Raw genomic sequence first — 26,393 nt, 5'->3', positions numbered from 1 at the left:
TTTTGAATCTGATATCACAAAGGAAACATTTAAAGTCGTTCTTTTAAATAAAACAAACCAAGAAATAAAAAAAATCAAGCAATACGATTAAATAAAAAAACATTGTGATAACAAGCGATTAACAATTATCAAAATTAACTAATATTTTACTGCTGTTTAACTAAAGTTTTATAAACCAAAAATAAAAAAAGTAATTTCAAGATTATCAAGTTAACAAATTGCCAAATAGAGTTTTCAAGTGCAAGTACAGGTACAAGGCAAAGTAAGTGAATGTTTTGCAGTGCGCGTGTTTTATTTATGTGAAGATCCTATGTTTTAAAATAAAATAAAATTAAAACGGATCTATTAGAGCTTATTCCTAATATTGGCATTTATTGTAATATTTGAAATTATACTATAGTTTTTGTTTTAATTAAATGTTATTCGATTTTTTGGATGTGCAATAAGTATTTCATTATATTCAACTTTGTATGTAGAAATATTTGTTGGATGGGTGTACTGGTTTGTAACGTATTCGTACTTTCAAAATCAAATCATACGTGACGTACGTTTTTTTTAAGTAACTTCATTATCATGTCTATAAATTTGTGTATATTTCTATAATTTGTTTTGTTGCCATTATTCATACTCAGTTGTTTTGAAATTATTTATTATAAAGCATAAAACTGTTTTTAAATGTTTTTGATCTTTAAAATATACATACATATCATTATGTGTTTTCTTAGAACAAATTCAAACTTTAGTTCAAATTTTATATATGTACATACATATCTATATTTTATCTTAAACAATTTGAATAAATTAGCGGAATTTACAATACATATTAGGCAGCAGCACATAGTCTTGTTAAAATGGCCCTTTTATATAAAGTATTACAACTAAAACCGGTAACAAACCACCAGGAACTAATGACGTGACCGGTTTTGTATAAGTTCTCTGCATATAGTTTGTTTACAATTTAGTTGATTATAGACGCTATCGTATTTTATACTCAAATAACTGAATAATAAATATAGTTTTAAAACTAAAGCCTTAATCAAAATCTGGCAAGATTAAAAAAAATGTTTGATATCTCGAATTTACGAGAGAGTACAATACCAAATTAACCAAAACCCGGTTTCAAATAAGCTAAATTTTTAATTGAATGTAAAAAATTTCAAAATTAATTAATTATTTACTCATTTTTTAAAAATTTATTATATCAAAGTGCTAACTTTAATATTTGAACAATATTTTCTGTAAAAGTGTGAAATATTAAAGTTTTAATGTTAATTAGCCATTTTTGTTTGCTCTGTCAAAAGCCCTTTAGTTAATTTAAGTGTTATTTTTAATTGGACAAAGTATTTTTCAGTGTTTTTTATTTAATAAAATAATTTTTGTTGATATAATAGGTCTGTTCACATACTTTGTACATATCCATTAAAAGAATTAGAAATTGAACTCATCAAATAAAAAAAACCATGAAAATGTTGTAGAGTTTGGACTTCAATGCTCTTGAAAATTTAATATCCTTTTTAAATCTTTATTTTGTAATATTCCTTAAAAATCATAACCTTTAAAATAATATATTGCATATCGCATAAAATGTACACATTTTTATTGATTTTTATTTACTCAAATTAAAGTTGACATCACTCTTGAGTTTGTACTTCCATAACTTTCAGCAAAAGAGTAAATAAACCAAGCGCAAAAAAGTCCTACTAAAATTCGTTACAAATTGTTAAAACCACCATTAATGTATTGTTTAAACAATTAAATAAATAAACAAATGAATACAAGTTTACAATTCAAGTTCAAACATTCGCACATACATACATATACATAAAGTAAGTAATATAACGTATTTAATTATATATTTAGTTGAGGCAGCCAACAGTGTTATTTGTCATGACATATATTTTTAAGGTTTACTGAATGAAATGTTTTTTTTTTATTAGTGACAATCTATATATGGTTGAATATGTCATTTAAACTGAATGCAAATGAAACAAAAACTTATCTAAAATATTATAAATTCATAATTATTTCTTTGATCCTACTTTGATAATATATTTATAATTGACTCTAAAATAGATCGCTGTGTTGGGGTAAAAGTAACGGGGTCTTAAAGTAACGAATCTGTATTTAGGAAGATGTCTATTGCAATCTAATTGCAAAAATCTTAAAGTAAATAATATATATGTAAATATTTTTTTTAATCAAAGTTTAAATTAAATTGAAAACGTGCAGAATAAAGTCCATAGTCAATAAACATACATATGTATTCGTATGTACATATGTATTCAATTCTTTTAAACATTTCATCGTAAGTTTTATAAATAAAAAATGTGTTATGCATTCTCTTATAAACAGTTCGATCGTGTAATACCTGTTTAATTCTTTAATAAGCGGGTCGTGTGTGCAAAGGTATAAAGTCCTGGCTGTATGACTAAAACACTCATTCATACTCATTACTAAAAAATGGGAGGGTTCCTTAACAAGAAGTTATTTTTTCAATAGGGGCATATTGGAATAATATGAAAATTTTGACATTTTACATCTTTATATATCAATCTAGTCTAGTCTATAGTCTAGTCTACAGCCTAGTCTATAGTCTAGTCTATAGTCTAGTCTGTAGTCTAGTCTATAGTCTAGTCTATAGTCTAGTCTATAGTCTAGTCTATAGTATAGTCTATAGTCTAGTCTATAGTCTAGTCTATAGTATAGTCTATAGTCTAGTCTATAGTCTAGTCTATAGTCTAGTCTATAGTCTAGTCTATAGTCTAGTCTATAGTCTAGTCTATAGTCTAGTCTATAGTATAGTCTAGTCTATAGTCTAGTCTATAGTCTAGTCTATAGTCTAGTCTATAGTCTAGTCTATAGTCTAGTCTATAGTCTAGTCTATAGTCTAGTCTATAATCTAGTCTATAATCTAGTCTATAATCTAGTCTATAGTCTAGTATATAGTCTAGTCTATAGTCTAGTCTATAGTCTAGTCTATAGTCTAGTCTATAGTCTAGTCTATAGTCTAGTCTATAGTCTAGTCTATAGTCTAGTCTATAGTCTAGTCTATAGTCTAGTCTATAGTCTAGTCTATAGTCTAGTCTATAGTCTAGTCTATAGTCTAGTCTATAGTCTAGTCTATAGTCTAGTCTATAGTCTAGTCTATAGTCTAGTCTATAGTCTAGTCTATAGTCTAGTCTATAGTCTAGTCTATAGTCTAGTCTATAGTCTAATCTATAGTCTAGTCTATAGTCTAGTCTATAGTCTAGTCTATAGTCTAGTCTATAGTCTAGTCTATAGTCTAGTCTATAGTCTAGTCTAGTCTAGTCTGGTCTAGTCTACTATGTCTAGTACTATAGTCTAGTCTATAGTCTAGTCTAGTCTATAGTCTCGTCTAGTCTAGTCTAGTATGTCTAGTCTAGTCTATAGTCTAGTCTAGTCTATAGTCTAGCTCTAGTCTATAGTCTAGTCTATAGTCTAGTATATACGTCTAGTCTATAGTCTAGTCTATAGTCTAGTCTCTAGTCTAGTCTATAGTCTCAGTCTGATAGTCGTAGTTATAGTCTAGCTATAGTTCTAGTTCTATAGTCTAGTCTATAGTCTAGTCTATCGTCTAGTCTATAGTTCTAGTCTATTAGTCTAGTCTAATAGTCTAGTCTATAGTCTAGTCTATAGTCTAGTCTATAGTCTAGTCTATAGTCTAGTATATAGTCTAGTTATAGCTAGTCTATAGTCTAGTCTATAGTCTAGTCTATAGTCTAGTCTATAGTCTAGTCTATAGTCTAGTCTATAGTCTAGTCTATAGTCTAGTCTATAGTTTAGTCTATAGTCTAGTCTATAGACTAGTCTATAGTCTAGTCTATAGTCTAGTCTAGTCTAGTCTATAGTCTAGTCTATAGTCTAGTCTATAGTCTAGTCTATAGTCTACTCTATAGTCTAGTCTATAGTCTAGTCCATAGTCTAGTCCATAGTCTAGTCTATAGTCTAGTCTATAGTCTAGTCTATAGTCTACCGAAAGACTTAAAATTTTTTTTGTGTGTTCAAATTACACTAGGGCCTATATGGGAGTCAAAAATTGTTGGTTTAAAAATAAAATTAAATTTTCAATAATTATCTCTATTATTTTATTATTTTGCGTGATAAGCCACTGTGCAAATGAATTACACCTAGAAAATTTTGTGTAAAAATAATAACAAAAACTTTTAGTTTATTTAATTGGCACCAATATTTGTTTTCTTCCAAAAATTATTATAAATAAATAAAAGATTTTCAAATAATTTCTTTCTTTTAATTGCCGAGGACATTTAAGTGTTTTTAGTTGCACCTGTTATCTATACAATTCGTAATTACTAATATAATTACATACATTTTATAATTAAAAATTCTTCATATTTCTTTATTTGTAAAATCTACAAATTTGAAAACAATATGTGTCTGTATTTATTTGCATTGAATTTTATTAAGTTGTTAATTAAATATTAAAAATTCATTTTGAGAAAAGGTGCATAGAGTGTCATTCAGTATTTTTTTATTTAATTTATTTTATTTATTTATTTTTTTTGTATTATAAATATTTTGCTGTTGTACTAATGTTTGCAAATTCCAAGTCAGTTTTATAAAATCAGCAAAAATTAAAGGTTGTCTAAAAATATAAATAAAGAATAAAAAAGAAATAAAGAAAATAATTTTTGTTTACAAATCATCATAAATTCACAATAATTTAATTTTTCTTATTTTCAGTTGTCATTAAGTTTAAAACAGAAATCTGCTTAAAATGACGGATCAAAATGGCCATATACCGAATAATAATACAGAACATACCATATTGGATATACCCACCATAAATAGCGTTGGTATGAAGTTTATCTGTTTTGAATATATGTATTTAAAAATATATTTCATTCCTTGTTTAATCTATATTTTAGAAACCACAACATCAGTCGTGCAGGTGAATCAAAATGTACCGTTCGAAAAGATTGAAGTTATAGATATTGGTAAGTAAATTATTTTATACTTAATTATGTTTAAATATTCGGTCATTAGAAAATTTTAAAACCTCGGATTTAATTGAGTAGATTGAAATACATTTAAAGATTTTAAATGTTGAATGAATTTTACTCATAATTATTGGTCCAGTGTTTTTATTTTCTACATATGAATGGGATATTAATTTAATTTAGTCAAAGAAGTTAATTGTACTTTGTTTAATATACATACATATACAGTATAAATTTTTATTCTATAAGCAGGTTTTTGTATATATTTTTAATTATTAAGTACATATGTACGTACAATATATAATATACAGTAGTGGTCAAAATATTCGGCACAGTTGTAACATTTCACATTTTTTGATATTTATTTTGAGAGAAACTTGTTTTTATGTTTACAAATAATAATAATTCTAATTTAAATAAATATTATCTGTTTAAAATAAAAATGTAAAAATGTTGCCTCAGTTCCGAATGTTTTGAACACTACTGTATGTCGTCATATATAGAAACAGGCTTTAGAGTAGAATTATTAGTATATTATTTAATAAAACCTCGGGCTTTTATTTTTTTAATTTTTAAAGTAAGGAATTATAATCGAGTATGATGAACTATATGATACCTTACAGAAGTAATTTTTGGAAAGTCTGGTGTTTATTTTAGGCCATAAAGAGGCCATATAAACTTCTCCTTCGTGAGAAGGATATACAAACATACAGATACAAATATTTGTTATAAGTAATACAAATATTTATAGGTTAGTTAAACCGACTTTTGAACTATAGTTTTTTCTTAATTTTAAAAAACTTAAATTTATAACTACGGTTATACATTTATAAATCAATTTGGATAAATATTTTTGAAATAAACTTATTTGTATTTTTTTATATTTTAAAGTTATCTTAAAATTTTATTATTGACATTTCTATTTAACATTACTTTGTTTGCTGGGTTAGATGTATATACATACATGTATTTATATAAAATACAAGTATCTAATCGATATTTTGTATAAAGAACATAAAAACTTCTTTATCATTAAAAAAAACATTTCATGCTAATCGTGGTTAATTTACTCATAAATATTAAATTTATTAAAAATCATCATTACTTGACATGTATTAAGTATATAATTGGAACTACAGCTGTTTTCCTGCAACTTTTGCAAATAAAACTTACAAATAGTTTTACTTACATTAACCTATGTAAAAGATAAACTATAGATTGTAAAAATAGATACATGTCTTCTTTTACCTTTATAAAGAAATAAGTTTATAAAAAAATTTAGATATTTTAGAATCTTTTCATCTTTTGTTAATGAATTTTACATTATAAATATTTTATATGCATTTATGTTTTAAATATTTATGAATTTATGTAAATAAAAACAATTTACTTGTTGTTTATAGTGTATTTCTAAATGCTTTCTTAAAAAAAAATTTGAACTCTGTTTCCCCCAGTATGACTTTGACTCTGATAACTAAAATCAGATGAGATAAAGAATATTTTGTTTGTACATAAAAATAGAATAATATATACAGTAGAGCTGCCCTTAAAATAAATTTAATATTTATTTAATTCAATTCGCTTTCTTTTGATTATATTTAATAAAAAAGTATATATTTTTTTTAATTTAAATAACATTTTTACTATTAATAGGCGCCACCAGTTAACGTAGTCCAAAATTTTTCCATACCAAATAATAATGGGATTAGTGAAAATTACTTAAAAAGCCTTTTCATTGTTGACCTGTGTAATTAATATCAAAGTAAAATCATTGATTTTTCAAAAAAGTTTTTTATTCCGAAGTTTTTTGTGAATTCTTTACGACTTGATTCCGAATTTCCAAACATAAGCCCATATAAGACAGATTTCTTTTTTAAGGGCGGGTATAATGTGATTGTTTAAAAGAAAATAATGTATATACAAATATATACTTCTGTCTGATAACAATACTTTCACGATCTATTCATTTATTTGTATTTTGAGTACTCAAAGAGCGCAATTTTATTTTGTTTTTGAACATGCACATTTAGTTTAATTTTAAACTTCATTCTTAACAGGTTAGCTTCTTCTAAATTTGTTTTATTCAAAATATAAATCTACATTAAAAAAAAATACATAAATTTATTTTAGTGAAAAAAAAATAAAAAGGAGAATGCAATATCTAAATTACAATATTTGTATAGTATTAGTGAAAAATATTGTTTAAAAATACATACATACATACATAATAATAATTGTTATAAATATAGGGAGACATTGTATACAATGTGAAGAAATAATATTTTTTAATTGTTTTAATATTACCCGTTTTAGAATCAATTCAATAACACAAGTGCAAATTTTTTATTATAAATTATATAAATAATTAAACTGGTTAATATGTGCAATATATAAAAGAACTTTGATATAAATATTAAAAATAATTATATATTTAATGTCCAAGGTTCAGAATACTGGTACAAAAGCATTTACTTGGATATATAGACATTTATAAAGTAAACTAGTGTTATTTTTTATTATAACTGATATTTTAAAATTTAATTTATGCAAGTATTTTCTTTTAATTCTTTTATATTGTTTATATGAACATAAAAAGTATATTTGCTTTAGATAGGTATGTTTTATAAAAAATATTTATAGTGGGAAGGGTATTATACGTTTGAGCTGATGTTTGTAACACCAAAAAATATTGGTTCTACGTCCGTCCGTCTGTGTGTCCATGTAAAATTCGTGCGCATGCTACAGGTCGCAATTTTCAAGATAATTTGATGAAATTTGGCACATACTGCTCTTTTGACGAATTCTGTTGATAATGGTTTAAATCGGTCCATTATTTCGCCTAGCCCCCATACGACCGTAGCCCCCGAGTAGGTATTTTGAGGTCATAATTATAGTAGGTGTTTTGAGGTCATAATTATATTCCTGTATCTCTACAAAAATCGTTAAGACTTTAGTTTATACAAGTATAGATTTATATAAGTTTAAATGATATTGCCGATTTTCGTAATGATCGGCCTCATACAAAGTCCCATTCAGAAAACGACGTCACTAATTAACACTAATATCACGATGAATTTTTGCATAAATAAATTTACACATTGTTCTTAAAAAACTTTTCTTTATTCATTTTCTGAGAAAATAAAAATTGAATGTCAGTCATTAATAAACTGCTTATAAGTAATGTAGGTGGTTTGAAATAGCATTCTCTGTTCAGTAATTGCAAGTCATTGCCAATGTTTTACTGGTTTGTTATTCACCTTATCTATTCCAAGTTTTCAACAGAACAATATGGAGACCTGTGTAATGAACTGATAAGAATTATTTTCTAAATAAAACTGCATGACCTAAATCGTCACGTTAATATAAAACAAGTAGGAACGTATAGTCGACCATTTGCTGAATTTTACCCTAACTTCAATTATTTAAACAATTTATTTATGAAAAACCAGAGATTCCCCAAAAAAAAATTAGAGGAGTGATTTATTTTGAAATCTTAGTAATTTTCAATGGGCTTCGTTCTTGGGCCGAAAAACACTTTTAGTCCAAATTTCGTACCTTGTGCACAAGGTTAAAATGGATAGCCATCCGGACGGACGGACACGTCCTAATCGACTCAGATTCTGAGTCGACCGGTATACTTTTGGATGTAGCACTAATATTTCTGTGTGTTACAAATATCAGCACTCTACACACTTTAATAGCGTATAATGAATTTAACATTTCGCACATTTACTACAAGACTGACTAGCATTTCTTCTATTTAAATAAGGTCTTGATCTTGATTTGATCAATGATTTGTTTAAAAGTTATTTAAAATATCATAAAACATTCAATTCTATCGGAATTGAAATAATTTCAACCGGAATATACATACATACATAAGTATGTATGACAGAATATGTAATTCGATTCAACTATGTCAGTCTGATGGTTATACATATGTATGTTGTGTACCAACAGCAACACAACCAAATATCATCAAAATATGTATATAGTTGAATAGAGATAGCTCCATTTAGTATACATCGTTAAAAAACAGCTCAATGTGCAGAATTATTATTTTTTTAATACATATATGTATGTATGCATGTAGTTCGAGTGTTTCATTTCCAAAATTGTGCTTTTACGCGTTGTTATGACTTACAAATCACTAGTTTATCTCAATAAAGAGATAAATAAAACAGTTTGTAAGATTAATGGAATCTTGTAAAAACAAATTTTGGCTATTCTGAAAAGACACCCGAAATACATAAAATTTGGGTCTTATTCATAAACTTTTATCAATGGTTTATAAATCAAATTTTCATGCAAAATTTGTTCTATAAACCTTTGATAAATGTTTATGAATAAGGCAGTTGTGTTTTACCGTTATTTTATATAAATAAGTATTTTCCTGTGCCGGTTTATGCAACACTGTTATTTTTCATTTTGTTATGTTTTTGTTAAACGGAATACAACTCTAGTTGTTAGTTCTCTTTTGATTTAGCTTTCATATTTCATTTTACATTCTCTTTGCCGAACAAAACAAACATCAGAAAACAGCTGACGGTCACAGATTTGATTCAAGTTTGTTTCTCAAAGTTGCTCTACTGTGCGGTATTCGAATGCGATGTATTTCAGTTGATTTTTAACGCTCGTCTAAATTTAACGTATCTAAAGGAGGCAAACGGGCATTTATAGTAGTAAAAGATTGTTCAGTTAATAAAAAAAAATCATATTTTTTTGGGGTTTGTTTTGTCGATTATTTCGTTTCATCTCTTATTCGCCTTTGCTTTTGGTCTGACTGTCTGTCTATCATATAGTATAAAATAAATGGAAAAAGTGTTCCGTGTTGTATCATTAAAGCAAAGATTAACTTTTGGACCGGAGCAGTGAGTGATTGCGTGTGTGATATTTAATAAAATTTGAAAAAAAGCTTTAATAAAAAATAGTATTAGTTCAATTAAAAATAAATTACTATTACTACAACAATTACTGTTTAACAAATGTAGATGTAAAATTGTGAATAAATTTCGATATTTTCATTTTAATTTCGGTCCATATAAAACTTGCTCATAAAAAATTCCACTCTACCTTTTGTATGCACGTAGAGATTGTGGGAATAATCAATTAATGAAAGTGATTTTTACGCAATTAACAACAAGAAAGAAAAAAACACGATTAACGAAAACAAAATAAAATTGTAATTAATACAAATTAAGCAAAACAAAAAGTTTAAATTTATAAACATTCTATATTTAAAAACTTGCAGATAATTACCAAGTGGAAAATATGACCAACTACGACGATGTAAGTATTCAAAATCATTTTTATTTATTTATAGAAATTAAAATTAAATATACATACATATACATACCTAGTTACTAGCTCTATTTCTTCATACTTTAAAATTTTCTTTATTTGTATATAATTGAGTCTGACGAAATTAATTTTTTTCTTGTAATTTTCCTGTTTTTCTTTTTTTGTTATTTCATAACTTTTACTACAACTACCTTACTTGTCCGTTGGAAACGCTAACAATTACTTCAACTAAAATAATAACAACAACACCTAGATATTGCAAAGATGCCGCACAGCTTTTGCTAGTGGAAAAACAAGAGATGTCAGCTTTAGGTAAGTGAACAAAAACAAACAAAACTAACAGCAACAACAAAATTAACTAACTGAAACTTACAAAACTACACAGCGGACAATAAAACGAAAAGGAAGTTATAAATATTTATGAATAATTTGTATATTTTTTCTTCAAATTTATGAATAGAATATTCGAAACAAAAGTGCGAAATATTATGAAAATAATTTGTTAATGTTTGCGTTGTTACAACAGGTTTTTTTATTAGAAGGCTTTTTTGCTCTTCGTTTTGCTGAATGCCAAACATATAGAAGTGAAGTTTTAAAATAAATATTGAATTGAAATACATATTGTGAATAGAGCAGTTATTAAGTTATTCTGAATATTAAAATGGTCCAAAAATTAGGTTTATATAAATTAAAAAACATACATATGTAATTGTACAATGCGCCAAAACTAAAATTTCGGGGTTTTTAAAATGCGTATGTATGTTCATCAAAATATTCGATGTGTTAAATAAAACCGTTTATACTGTTTTATTTTTTTACATAGATCTTTATTAATTCGATGTGAAAGTATTGTTTTAGAAACGTTAAATGAAAAAAGTACGTATATTTAATTAGTAATCGTTTAGTTTAAATTCAATTAAGATACATCTTAATTTTTGCTGTATAAAGTCTAAAGAAATACCTCTCAATCGATGCGGACAATAGACTAGACTATAGACTAGACTATAGACTAGACTATAGACTAGACTATAGACTAGACTATGGACTAGACTATAGACTAGACTATAGACTAGACTATAGACTAGACTATAGACTAGACTATAGACTAGACTATAGACTAGACTATAGACTAGACTATAGACTAGACTATAGACTAGACTATAGACTAGACTACAAGACTAGACTATAGACTAGACTATAGACTAGACTATAGATTAGACTATATACTAGACTATGACTAGACTATAGACTAGACTATAGACTAGACTATAGACTAGACTATAGACTAGACTATAGACTAGACTATAGACTAGACTATAGACTGACTATAAACTAGACTATAGACTAGACTATAGACTAGACTATAGACTAGACTAATAGACTAGACTAGAACTATAGACTAGACTAGACTAGACTAGACTAGACTATAGACTAGACTAGACTATAGACTAGACTAGACTAGACTAGACTAGACTATAGACTAGACTATAGACTAGACTATAGACTAGACTATAGACTAGACTAGACTAGACTAGACTAGACTATAGACTAGACTATAGACTAGACTATAGACTAGACTATAGACTAGACTATAGACTAGACTATAGACTAGACTATAGACTAGACTATAGACTAGACTATAGACTAGACTATAGACTAGACTATAGACTAGACTATAGACTAGACTATAGACTAGACTATAGACTAGACTATAGACTAGACTATAGACTAGACTATAGACTAGACTATAGACTAGACTATAGACTAGACTATAGACTAGACTATAGACTAGACTATAGACTAGACTATAGACTAGACTATAGACTAGACTATAGACTAGACTATAGACTAGACTATAGACTAGACTTAGACTAGACTATAGACTAGACTATAGACTGAGACTATAGACTAGACTATAGACTAGACTATAGACTAGACTATAGACTAGACTATAGACTAGACTATAGACTATAGACTAGACTAGACTATAGACTAGACTATAGGACTATAGACTAGACTATAGACTAGACTATAGACTAGACTATAGACTAGACTATAGACTAGACTATAGACTAGACTATAGACTAGACTATAGACTAGACTATAGACTAGACTATAGACTAGACTATAGACTAGACTATAGACTAGACTATAGACTAGACTATAGACTAGACTATAGACTAGACTATAGACTAGACTAGACTATAGACTAGACTATAGACTAGACTATAGACTAGACTACAGACAGTTCTAGAGACTAGTCTTTGGACAATTCATTAAGAGTTTATAAGTTAGAAAAAATGCCGAAAATGTCATGAGTTTACCGCGATATTTTTTTTTTTTTTTGATATCAAAAAGTACTAAATTTTCTAATCCTGTTTTAGATAAAAGCACTGTTCGCATTAAAAATATAATTTTATTTAAAAATTTAAAATTGTAACCAAGTGTTACAATTTTATGTGTTTTAGGTTTTGTAATAATGATTTTTCAACCAATTTTATTTTGGCAAATAAGGTGTTTTTTCCTTCAAGCAAATATGAATTAACGCAAATGATAAGAAAATATGTAATAAAAATTACCATTTTCCCATGACAATAAAAGTAATGTATTTTTGTAAGAAAAGTATTAACTTACATAATAAAAGCAATTAAAAATCATATTTGCATTCAAATTTTACAGGATTGTACTTGACCAACATTTTTATAGTGGTTTTTTAATTGTCAATTTATTCAACTTTAAATTAAAACAATTTTGGAAAAATACAAAGTTTTTGTTTGCAACTTTTGAATAGTTTTTTTTGATGGCTTTATAATGTTAAAGTGCACAATATTGCATACGACTTTTTACGTGATTTACAATTATATTATACTTAATGTAAAAACCTGTATTTTTTATTAAATATAATGTTTTTTTATTACATTATATGTATTCGTATAATTCTTTTTATTTATTTTAATAAGTACATACTTACTTTGTTTACTAAAAATGCTTATTATAAAGTTTAAAATATTATTTTTTCTTTTATAATTAATGCCTTAATAGAGCAATTAAAACTTTAATTGCGAGATTCGCTTTTTTTCTTAATTAATAATATTCATAACTGGATTTAATGATCTTTAACTTTTAAACTTTGTCTTTGTTTTAAACATTTAATTGTTGTTGCTTTTGAAATTTATTAAATATTTCTACTAAATTCTATACATTTCCATACTATATATTGCGATAAAATAATTTAAATCGAGTTAGAAAATTTATATGTATGAATATTATAGTAGTGGACCATACAAACATTTGAAAGATATCTTCTATAGAAGATATCAATGCAATATCTTCATATTAACATTGGAAAGAAAGTCATCAAAGCAATATTTGTTTGACATCGTAGTTTTATTATTTAGAACAAAATTTGGCAATAGGTAATAAAATATATATGTCGATAACTTATATTTAACTTCCAGAAGATAACCTAAAGATATATTTTTATTTCCACCTGTCTGAAATTTCGCTTTTTTTATCTTCTGGAGGAATCGCTTTCATATTTAGACGCTCAAACTCTTCTTCTTTTTTTCTTCTAAGCAATACGAATTCGAATCATTCTCGTATCCCCTTGGGATCTTTGATTATTTATCACGGTCTAAAAGGACCTACGCATGCGTCTTTCTAAGCCTGTTAAACCAAAACACTCACAAAAAATGAGCTAAGTAAGTCTAAGTATGTATGTTCGGGGTCCTTATTTGATTCTATAACGATCTAGCTATGTTCGTCCGTCTGCCTGTTCAAAACACAATAGGGGCTAAACGGGAAGAGCAAAAGTACTGAAATTGTTCACAAATATTTTCAATTGATAAAGTCACTTAAAAATACAAGTAATGAAATTTAAAATTGACATGTTTTGAACCAAAATCTCTGCACATCATTTCAAAAGGATCGGACATTATTGGTCCAACTCATCTGAGAGAATATCACTTTATCGCTAGGTATTAAGATCCAAAGAGTTCGGTCTATAATAAACCCAAGTCCCCACATAACTGTCTCTTCCGAATATCACATTGATGCTCATATTAATATCGATATAAGACACGGTTTTGATGATAGTCATATAAAATTTGAAATTGGTCCATGATTTCTCGTAGATTTATATAAATATGATACAGAATTGTGCTTAAGTGCCTTGATTTTACAGTAATTGTAATACAATTTCCTTAAATAAAATGGCTAAAAGAAAAGTCCTATTAGTATCTGAATAAATTTTATATTTTAAAACTAATTTCAATGTTGAATATATAAAAATTGCTCGTGTTTTTTTTTTTTGTGGTTCGTCTAGTATATAGTTTATTAGTTTGATGGGTTTTTTGTGTGTTTCGATTTACAAACGAGCAGATTAGGTTCTAAAACGGAAGTATTCTAATCAAGGTTTGCAATTAAATTTTAAAACTTGGTAAAAGAAAAAGAGAAAAAAGAAGTGAATCATTTTATTTATTTTTTTTGATGATAAATAATTTAAATAAATATTTGTGAACATGTGTATGTCTATACAAGTAGATAAATAAATAAATATGCATTTCAAGTATAACTAAAAATAGCAATAAAAAATATTTCACATATCTATCTCTTTATATACTTATTTGTATTTTTTAAACTGAAGATGAAAGTTATTTTTTTATTATAATTTTATAAATGTATTTGATTTTACTTTCCATTTTCAAATTCAGTGTGTTTTAAGTGCAACAAAAATAAACATTATTATTTTTTAGGCAAAATTTTTAAGCAACAAATTAGAATTCTTCTTAAGAATTCCTCATGATTTAATTGATCAACAACGATGTGTTTAAAATTGTTAAACACTAGCAATATGTTAATTGATTGAATTTATTTGTTTGTATACATTTTTGTATACATTTTGTTTTGGCATTGACCTTGCTCATCCATATGGCTGATTGCTTGGTTAACTAACTGATGGGTTGGTTGGTTGTCTAGCTGGCTGACTGGTAGTTTGGTTAACAAACAAGTAACGTTTGCCGCTAGTTTGTTTCATTAACCGTTGTCTTTTACCATGTTTTTTTTTTTTTTTTTTTTTAAATTCTTTAAATAATTTCGTTGTTTATAATTCATTTGTCAAATCATTGTTTTCGTAAATTCTTATTTAATTTTTTGCTTAAAAACTGTTATCATTAGCAGTTTATACGCTCAATTTATTCGATACCCGGTTTTCTACCAGTTTTTTTCTTCTTTTAATATCTAACAAAATCGGAAGTAATTCTCCAAGTTAATGCGTAACATACAGACATATACATATATAACATACTACATACGTAGATACATTTTTTAGTTTCTTTTAAATGTTTATTAATTAATTTATTCATTTTCACACGTTTGTTAAAAAAAACAAACTGCTAATAAATATCAAACGCCTTTTAAAGAAAAACTTAATATTTATATATTTAATGATAACCACATAGTTATACATATTTATTACATATAAAGTACGTGTAATGATAGCAAAATTAATTCAATTTTGAAATAAACAATCAGAATTTTAATTTAATTGTGTGGGAAATATTGCAACTTCTGTAACTTCTTATAAATTTATAACAATTTCAAATTATTTATAACTTTGTGATGTTTGCATATATAAATTTGAAATCTAAGAGAACTAAGCAACTTGTTTATTTTATTGCAAAATTATATAAAGGCTTTAAAATTTTGTTAAGAAATTATGCAGTGCGGCATATAGAATTTATTTTGAATAACGTTTATCGACAAATTTTTTCCATTAAATTCAAATTATGTCATATTTATATTTAAAGTATTTCTGATTCATAAATTTTACTTGCAATTTTTTTTTTAATTATTTCAAGTACATTTCCGAACATTTATATCTTCTTAATAAATAAACCAGATATTTTCTACTCTAGTCTATAGTCTAGTCTATAATCTAGTCTATAGTCTAGTCTATAGTCTAGTCTATAGTCTAGTCTATAGTCTAGTCTATAGTCTAGTCTATAGTCTAGTCTATAGTCTAGTCTATAGTCTAGTCTATAGTCTAGTCTATAGTTTAGTCTATAGTCTAGTCTATAGTCTAGTCTATAGTCTAGTCTATAGTCTAGTCTATAGTCTAGTCTATAGTCTAGTCTATAGTCTAGTCTATAGTCTAGTCTATAGTCTAGTCTATAGTCTAGTCTATAGTCTAGTCTATAGTCTAGTCTATAGTCTAGTCTATAGTATAGTCTATAGTCTAGTCTATAGTCTAGTCTATAGTCTAGTCTATAGTCTAGTCTATAGTCTAGTCTATAGTCTAGTCTATAGTCTAGTCTATAGTCTAGTCTATAATCTAGTCTATAGTCTAGTTCTAGTCTAGTCTATAGTCTAGTCTATAGTCTAGTCTATAGTCTAGTTCTAGTCTAGTCTATAGTCTAGTCTATAGTCTAGTCTATAGTATAGTCTATAGTCTAGTCTATAGTCTAGTCTATAGTCTAGTCTATATTCTAGTCTATATTCTAGTCTATATTCTAGTCTATAGTCTAGTCTATAGTATAGTCTATATTCTAGTCTATAGTCTAGTCTATAGTCTAGTCTATAGTCTAGTCTATAGTCTAGTCTATAGTCTAGTCTATAGTCTAGTCTATAGTCTAGTCTATAGTCTAGTCTATAGTCTAGTCTATAGTCTAGTCTATAGTATAGTCTAGTAGTCTATAGTCTAGTCTATAGTCTAGTCTATAGTCTAGTCTATAGTCTAGTCTATAGTCTAGTCTATAGTCTAGTCTATAGTCTAGTCTAGTCTAGTCTATAGTCTAGTCTATAGTCTAGTCTATAGTCTAGTCTATAGTCTAGTCTATAGTCTAGTCTATAGTCTAGTCTATAGTCTAGTCTATAGTCTAGTCTATAGTCTAGTCTATAGTCTAGTCTATAGTCTAGTCTATAGTCTAGTCTATAGTCTAGTCTATAGTCTAGTCTATAGTCTAGTCTATATTCTAGTCTATATTCTAGTCTATATTCTAGTCTATAGTCTATAGTCTAGTCTACAGTCTAGTCTACAGTCTAGTCTATAGTCTAGTCTATAGTCTAGTCTATATTCTAGTCTATAGTCTAGTCTATAGTCTACTCTACAGCCTAGTCTATAGTCTAGTCTATAGTCTAGTCTATATTCTAGTCTATATTCTAGTCTATAGTCTAGTCTATAGTCTAGTCTATAGTCTAGTCTATAGTCTAGTCTAGTCTAATCTAGTCTATTCTAGTCTAGTCTAGTCTAGTCTAGTCTAGTCTAGTCTAGTCTAGTCTAGTCTAGTCTAGTCTAGTCTAGTCTAGTCTAGTCTAGTCTAGTCTAGTCTAGTCTAGTCTAGTCTATTCTAGTCTTTGTATACATTTTTGTATACATTTTGTTTTGGCATTGACCTTGCTCATCCATATGGCTGATTGCTTGGTTAACTAACTGATGGGTTGGTTGGTTGTCTAGCTGGCTGACTGGTAGTTTGGTTAACAAACAAGTAACGTTTGCCGCTAGTTTGTTTCATTAACCGTTGTCTTTTACCATGTTTTTTTTTTTTTTTTTTTTAAATTCTTTAAATAATTTCGTTGTTTATAATTCATTTGTCAAATCATTGTTTTCGTAAATTCTTATTTAATTTTTTGCTTAAAAACTGTTATCATTAGCAGTTTATACGCTCAATTTATTCGATACCCGGTTTTCTACCAGTTTTTTTCTTCTTTTAATATCTAACAAAATCGGAAGTAATTCTCCAAGTTAATGCGTAACATACAGACATATACATATATAACATACTACATACGTAGATACATTTTTTAGTTTCTTTTAAATGTTTATTAATTAATTTATTCATTTTCACACGTTTGTTAAAAAAAACAAACTGCTAATAAATATCAAACGCCTTTTAAAGAAAAACTTAATATTTATATATTTAATGATAACCACATAGTTATACATATTTATTACATATAAAGTACGTGTAATGATAGCAAAATTAATTCAATTTTGAAATAAACAATCAGAATTTTAATTTAATTGTGTGGGAAATATTGCAACTTCTGTAACTTCTTATAAATTTATAACAATTTCAAATTATTTATAACTTTGTGATGTTTGCATATATAAATTTGAAATCTAAGAGAACTAAGCAACTTGTTTATTTTATTGCAAAATTATATAAAGGCTTTAAAATTTTGTTAAGAAATTATGCAGTGCGGCATATAGAATTTATTTTGAATAACGTTTATCGACAAATTTTTTCCATTAAATTCAAATTATGTCATATTTATATTTAAAGTATTTCTGATTCATAAATTTTACTTGCAATTTTTTTTTTAATTATTTCAAGTACATTTCCGAACATTTATATCTTCTTAATAAATAAACCAGATATTTTCTACTCTAGTCTATAGTCTAGTCTATAATCTAGTCTATAGTCTAGTCTATAGTCTAGTCTATAGTCTAGTCTATAGTCTAGTCTATAGTCTAGTCTATAGTCTAGTCTATAGTCTAGTCTATAGTCTAGTCTATAGTCTAGTCTATAGTTTAGTCTATAGTCTAGTCTATAGTCTAGTCTATAGTCTAGTCTATAGTCTAGTCTATAGTCTAGTCTATAGTCTAGTCTATAGTCTAGTCTATAGTCTAGTCTATAGTCTAGTCTATAGTCTAGTCTATAGTCTAGTCTATAGTCTAGTCTATAGTCTAGTCTATAGTATAGTCTATAGTCTAGTCTATAGTCTAGTCTATAGTCTAGTCTATAGTCTAGTCTATAGTCTAGTCTATAGTCTAGTCTATAGTCTAGTCTATAGTCTAGTCTATAATCTAGTCTATAGTCTAGTTCTAGTCTAGTCTATAGTCTAGTCTATAGTCTAGTCTATAGTCTAGTTCTAGTCTAGTCTATAGTCTAGTCTATAGTCTAGTCTATAGTATAGTCTATAGTCTAGTCTATAGTCTAGTCTATAGTCTAGTCTATATTCTAGTCTATATTCTAGTCTATATTCTAGTCTATAGTCTAGTCTATAGTATAGTCTATATTCTAGTCTATAGTCTAGTCTATAGTCTAGTCTATAGTCTAGTCTATAGTCTAGTCTATAGTCTAGTCTATAGTCTAGTCTATAGTCTAGTCTATAGTCTAGTCTATAGTCTAGTCTATAGTATAGTCTATAGTATAGTCTATAGTCTAGTCTATAGTCTAGTCTATAGTCTAGTCTATAGTCTAGTCTATAGTCTAGTCTATAGTCTAGTCTATAGTCTAGTCTATAGTCTAGTCTATAGTCTAGTCTGTAGTCTAGTCTATAGTCTAGTCTATAGTCTAGTCTATAGTCTAGTCTATAGTCTAGTCTATAGTCTAGTCTATAGTCTAGTCTATAGTCTAGTCTATAGTCTAGTCTATAGTCTAGTCTATAGTCTAGTCTATAGTCTAGTCTATAGTCTAGTCTAGTCTAGTCTAGTCTATTCTAGTCTATATTCTAGTCTATATTCTAGTCTATAGTCTATAGTCTAGTCTACAGTCTAGTCTACAGTCTAGTCTATAGTCTAGTCTATAGTCTAGTCTATATTCTAGTCTATAGTCTAGTCTATAGTCTACTCTACAGCCTAGTCTATAGTCTAGTCTATAGTCTAGTCTATATTCTAGTCTATATTCTAGTCTATAGTCTAGTCTATAGTCTAGTCTATAGTCTAGTCTATAGTCTAGTCTAGTCTAATCTAGTCTATTCTAGTCTAGTCTAGTCTAGTCTAGTCTAGTCTAGTCTAGTCTAGTCTAGTCTAGTCTAGTCTAGTCTAGTCTAGTCTAGTCTAGTCTATTCTAGTCTAGTCTATAGTCTATAGTCTAGTCTAGTCTATAGTCTAGTCTATAGTCTAGTCTATAGTCTAGTCTATAGTCTAGTCTGTAGTCTAGTCTATAGTCTAGTCTATAGTCTTGGATTCTGTAGATAACCGGGTCCTTCAGTAAATTCTTTTCAACAAAACACAGACAGACAGACAGACATACGTGCAACGCTAAATCTATAAGGATTCAGAATATATGTATATATTGTTATAACCTTCTCACATACATAGGTAAAGGATATAAAAAGCATAAGAGAATTAATTATTTTGAATCCTTGACTAGTAATAACTTCCTCAAACATTTTGTAAGCAATTATCTAGATTTTATAAAAGACAAATTTTGTTTTTTTGTTTTTTGTTCTATTAATAAGAATATTTTGGATACTTAATTAAATACACAATTATATCATTTCATTTTTTAGAAAGAAACAGTTGGAAAATCTCCTGCGAATGTATGAGGAGCATGAAAATGACATGATTAATGCTTTAGACGCTGATTTGCGTCGTCCCAAACAGGAAAGTTTGGTCGTTGAAACAGAGTTTATGAAAAACGATATAAAGCACATTCTATACAATATAAATGACTGGGTAAAGCCAGAGTATCCCGAGAAACCTTTGGTCAATTTAATGGATGATGTGCAAATTTATAATGATCCCTATGGTGTGGTACTTGTGATTGGCGCCTGGAATTATCCCTTGCAATTGTTGTTGGTTCCTGTAGCATCTGCCATTGCAGCTGGTAATTGTGTTGTTATAAAACCCAGTGAAATTGCAGCGAATTGTGCTAAATTCGTAGAAGAAACTTTACCAAAATATTTGGATAATGTAAGTTAAATTGAAGAAATTGTCTAGGTATTCATATAATAATATTTTGCTTCTACTAGGAATGCTATCCAGTCGTTTGTGGTGGTCCCGAAGAAACAACAGAACTTCTTAAGCAACGTTTTGATTACATTTTCTATACTGGTTCCACACGCGTTGGCCAGATTATACATGCTGCCGCCAATAAATATTTGACACCTTGTACTTTGGAATTGGGCGGCAAAAGTCCCTGTTATATTGACAAATCTGTAGAATTAACCACAGCCGTTAAACGTATTTTATGGGGCAAATTAATAAACTGTGGCCAGACATGTATTGCCCCCGATTATGTTTTGTGTTCCAAAGAAATTCAAGAACAATTCATCAAAGAAGCCAAAATTATACTTAAGGAATGGTACGGTGACAATATCAAAGACAGTCCTGATCTCAGTCGTATTATTAATAAAACTAATTTCGAGTACGTATTAGAAAACGTTGTTTTAAGTATTTTATTTAACCATTAAACTCTTACTATTTCTACAGTCGTTTAGTGGGTTTAATGAAACATGGCAAAATTGCTATTGGTGGCAATCACAATGCAGCCGAACGTTTTATTGAACCAACTGTAATTGTTGATGTAAAACCAGAAGATCCCGTTATGCAGTCAGAAATTTTCGGACCCATCTTGCCAATTATTAATGTGGAGAGTGCCTACGAAGCAATTAAATTCATTAATTCCAGGTAAGACAAATGTTGCAAGAATATGATTTAAAATAAATTTATTCCAATTACGAATACAAGGCATATGAATACGTTAAAAGCTAATAAATAATCTTGTTTGTTTAGAAATTTGTTAAAATAATAATTTTTTTTTTTGAATTAAGTTAAAAGCTCTTCGAATCATTGAATCAAAATAAAATTGACTCTTAAACTGTAGAGTTTACAATAAATAAAATATGTGTACCCTCGCGTAATTTAATAGTCATTGACTTATGTAAAGTACTTAAAAATATTCATTAATTTGCCAAATGAAAAGTATTTTAATTAATATGAGAGACTTTGACGTATTCCTATGCTTTGTTTACATTTTTTGGTGATTTCAGAATTAATTTCAAATTAATTCGTTGTTTTTGTATTTAATGGTAAAATTTCATTTGAATACTGTTGTTGTTGTGTCCCAGGGAGGTTCTAATTTTTCATATTCATTGTACTTTTGTATTGTGTTTTCTCATTATTTTCACACATATAAAAGCACATTTCATGGAAAAAATAAAATTTGGAAAAAAATTATTAATTACACAACATAGAGAATGACATAGAGAGGAAACTCAACTGTAAAAAAAAAATAGTTTAAAAAAAGCGCATTTCTCTTTGGTAGGTATGAAAATGAAATGTTCCTGTTCTATGTGTAATTCTCTAGAGAAATATTATTATTATTTTTTTTTTTTTGTATAATTTGGAAAAAGAAAAACAAACATTTGCACTCATTAAATATTTTTTTATTTTTCATTTACAAACATGTGTCTTGTCCCACGATTTACATGATAAATTCATACATTAACGAAACAAAAATAAAAAAAATATATTAGAGAAAGCCCACTAGCGATGTACATTTTCACAATGGAACCAGAAGTACAAAATTTATTCATACACGGTACACAATCAGGAGGCATTTTATTAAATGATACAATAATGCATTACGCCGGTAAGAAAACCAAAACAAACAACTTTAATTCATGTCTAAAATCAAACTTCTGGGTGAAGGTGAAATTTGTTTAGAGAATTTTTCAGACGATTTTATGTTTATTCCTAAATAGTTGTAGTGTATGTATGTAGGTCAAGGATATTTAAGGTGTTGGTGGCGTATACTTATTATTTTTTATGTTTTTATGTTTTTATGTAATTTATAAATAAATATATTATCATTTATATTTGTTATTATAAACTTTTAAACATTTTTAAATAGGGAAAAGCCTTTAGTCGTTTATGTTTTCTCCAAATCGCAGAAACTCGTACAGGAGTTTGTAGATAATACCCAAAGTGGTGGATTTTGCAGTAATGACACTATTATGCACGTCGGAGGTATTGGTTTTATTTAATTAATAAACTATTAATAGAAATTATGCATGTATTTCTGAAGGGTTTATAGTTTTAAGTCTGACAAAAGAATTCCTTGTGTTTGCATGTTTATGTATTTATATTAACACTAATTTATTTTTATTTTTATATTTAATTATTTTTAAATCTACCAAACAATACTTTTAATTTATATACTATATAGAGAAAAACCTTTGGCATTATATGTTTTGAGTAATTCTCAAAAAACTATAGAATTATTTAAGGCTCAAACATCCAGTGGAGGTTTTTGCAGTAATGAAACTTTAAATCATTTTCAAGGTACAAACAATAAAACTGTTTTATTTAGCTATTAGCCACTTCAGTGTGTGTGTATATGCAAATAATTAGACTTTAAAATTTTAAGAATTTGTATTAATAAAATTCCAATGTGGGGTCTAGTATTCCTCTTAAAGACACTCCTTCAGAAATTGAAAATTACACATTTTCTTCCTAACACATTAGTTTACTTTTAAAATATGCCCATAACAAATTTATTTATGAAAATAAGATCTTTAATCTTTCACCTTTTAGAAATTTATATGAGTAATTAGTACAAAATTTTCCTTTGACTGCTAGTATTACTATTAGTATTTTCTTTATAGTTTTATTTAAATCAAAATTACAAGTAAAACACATCTGTTTTATACAAAAACTTATGAAATTTATGAAAACCATATACTGTATGTAATATTAGTTAATCTTATTTTTTACTTTATTCAATTTAATGCTTGATTGGCACTTTAAAAAATTTTTTTTTTGCTTTCTTTTTGCAAGTATTAACTAAAATTATAAATTGCACAACTCAACAAATTGTTTATAGGCCGTATTGTAATTTTTTTTTAAAATACAAAATAAATTCTCAAAATAAACTGTCGAAGCACTCTATGGCTTATTCATAATAATTTATCAAAGGTTTATAGAACAATTTTTTACGAAAAATTTGATAAATTATTGTGAATAAAGCCTATAGATAAAAATAAATGTTACAAACTTTGTTTTATAAACCTCTAATAAATTAAATTGTTATAATACAATTTGTTGACGTTAAAGCAATTTAAATAATTACTATGTAAATTAAATTAGTTTAAGTTAATTAATTCAATTCGATACACTAATCTTTATATAATTTTTGTATTTAAATTTGCTTTTGTATTTATCTAAGTTAAAATGCTTGTTCTTTGTAATAATATGTTAAAGGCTTTATCGATTTAATATGTATTAAAAACAACGAGCAAGATCGCAAGAAAGACAATTTAACTACATAAAAGCTTTAGGAATTAATTATTAAAAAAATCTAAGGAAATTCATTTCAATAATTCAACTAAAAAACTGGAAAAACGTTCGAAATTTTAGAAATAGTTTAACAGGAAATGTGGAGTCAAATCCTAGTAAAAACGAGTGATAAAAAAATCGATAAGACCTTTAACAAATTAATTATTATAAACATTTCAGCAAAATAATAAATATTTCTTTTGTGAATTTCTACGAATTCAGTTGATGTACTACCATTTGGAGGCGTTGGTTCCAGTGGTATGGGCTGTTATCATGGCAAATATGGCTTTGATACATTTACCCATAAAAAATCCTGCTTGGGTAAAGATTTAAAACCACTTGGAGAAAAATTAGCTTCGTAAGTATTAAAATTTCTCCTTTCATGTTAGCATATTTGTAATATAATATTGGTTTCTTTTTCTGATAGTGGTCGCTATCCTCCATACTCGGAACGTAAAGCGAATATTTTGAATTTCTTATTGCGTAAACGTCGTCCATTACCCAACATGTACTTAACGCATATATTTGCCTTTGGTTTAGGCATTGGATTAACATTCCTGGCAAATCATTTCATGCAGGTAAATAAAAAATGTCTCAATATTATATTTATTATTAATTTCATAAGGTTGAATAAAAATAACTCATCCAATATGTACATTAAAGGGGAAACTGTTTTCGCGCTAAGCTAAGTACACTCACACACAAACACAATATGAACCAATAACACTGTTTTACAACTCTTGTAAACACGTCTAGGATGGCATTATTGTGCAGTTTCCGTTTTGATCAGCATCGCTTACCTCATCGCTTATTTACATACTTACTTAGAAACGCATAAAGGAAAATTGATTGATTGAACATTAAACTTCTTCTATCTACTTACAATGTAAAACACTACAAAACATACTATCATTTGAACTTTCTATCTAGTATTTAGTTTGGAGTAAAATGTAATAATCATTAAAAAAAATAATCATACTTATTACATTTTTTTATTTAAAGTTTCTTACATAAAATGTCATGGCATGTTGGGTAATATTTATATACTACATACATAAAAACATGTATGTTTGCAGTTATTACTTTCTTTTAAACATTATGTAGTCGATTTTTTTATCACATATTACATCAACAATTGTTATTTCTTAGTTTGTTTACATACTTATATATTAAATAAATAATAAAAGTCCGCAATAATCTAAAAAGTTTTTTTAATTTGAAAAATTACAGTAAATTAATAATATTCAAATAAACATGTAGTAGTATATAAAATAAAGATATACATACATACCTACCTATGTACATATATATTAATTTCCTAAAAAGCTTTATAATTATATTCTAACTTTGATACTCATGGGTAGTAAATATTGATACATACATCAATGCATATTATTTTTTATATTAATTTTGAAATATTTTTGTTTCTGTTTTCAATTTCTTTTATTTTTTCAATTTCAGAGCGATCAAAACTAATACATATTTTTTCATGTTATTTAATTTTAAAAATAAAAGTGGTTAATGGAACTGGTTTTCAAATCCAAAATTGTTGTAAATTGTTTTGTTAAGTAATAAACAAATTATTTTTAATATTGTATGTACTATGTAATTTTTAATAAAATTTATAATTTTATATTTAAATATATAAAAGTGTTTGTTTATTTATTTTATTCAATGGTAAACACTAATTTTCAGGACTTTTTAAAGAAGGTTAGTATGAACGACAATTTAAAACAAGTTTGGAAATGGGAACAACAAGTGTTTGTTAAATATTTGATCCATATTTTACTTCTTTGGAAATAGTCAAATGACTACTAAAGATGTTGTTTCGGAACTAGTATACGTTCCATGGAACTAGTGTATGTGTAATGCATTTGGGAGGCCTTTTTACTGCCTCTTTTTGCTTTAAATATTACATTAGCCCTCTTGATAATCTGTAAGTATTTTCAAAAGCTTTCGATGTAGTTGGAGAGTTGAAATATAAATACATAGTTCTCGTGAGTTTAAAAATAAATCTCGTGAAAATGAGTTGTATAACGAGAGAAATAAATAAAATAGTATTACGAATACAAAAATTTCCTACACTGATAGACAATCCCGATTTTTAA

At 27.1% G+C, this 26,393-nt stretch overlaps 1 protein-coding gene across 13 annotated transcripts; it reads left to right on the top strand.

The window, feature by feature from the left end:
- On the top strand, positions 1-25,831 carry LOC119615894 (aldehyde dehydrogenase, dimeric NADP-preferring). 13 transcript variants are annotated; one of them, XM_037971879.1, is made up of 12 exons: positions 1-262; positions 4,723-4,835; positions 4,908-4,976; positions 10,231-10,268; positions 10,534-10,592; positions 20,517-20,919; positions 20,979-21,373; positions 21,439-21,636; positions 22,862-22,977; positions 24,508-24,643; positions 24,713-24,863; positions 25,747-25,831. In XM_037971879.1, exons 2-12 carry the CDS (start codon positions 4,757-4,759, stop codon positions 25,759-25,761), a joined length of 1,659 nt encoding a protein of 552 aa, XP_037827807.1. In that variant the 5' UTR covers positions 1-262; positions 4,723-4,756; the 3' UTR covers positions 25,762-25,831. The 13 variants fall into 13 exon arrangements, with proteins under 13 accessions (XP_037827807.1, XP_037827803.1, XP_037827805.1 ...); XM_037971875.1 differs by having other exon boundaries at positions 24,949-25,831; XM_037971877.1 differs by lacking the exons at positions 22,862-22,977; positions 25,747-25,831 and adding exons at positions 23,177-23,292; positions 24,949-25,482.
- The last annotated feature ends 562 nt before the right edge of the window (positions 25,832-26,393 follow it).

This window comes from Lucilia sericata, unplaced genomic scaffold, assembly GCF_015586225.1.
Source record: "Lucilia sericata isolate MDLA Ls3-8-SP2 unplaced genomic scaffold, ASM1558622v1 Contig000048F_arrow, whole genome shotgun sequence".
NCBI classification, from domain to species: domain Eukaryota; kingdom Metazoa; phylum Arthropoda; class Insecta; order Diptera; family Calliphoridae; genus Lucilia; species Lucilia sericata.
This window is presented reverse-complemented; position numbering and strand designations above follow the sequence as displayed.

Excerpts from the sequence above, each read along its gene's own strand:
- LOC119615894 (XM_037971875.1), top strand. The coding sequence starts at position 4,757 with ATGACGGATCAAAATGGCCATATACCGAATAATAATACAGAACATACC. Across the intron at positions 4,836-4,907 it reads ACCCACCATAAATAGCGTTG|AAACCACAACATCAGTCGTG; the intron begins GTATGAAGTTTA and ends TCTATATTTTAG. Across the intron at positions 4,977-10,230 it reads GATTGAAGTTATAGATATTG|ATAATTACCAAGTGGAAAAT; the intron begins GTAAGTAAATTA and ends AAAAACTTGCAG.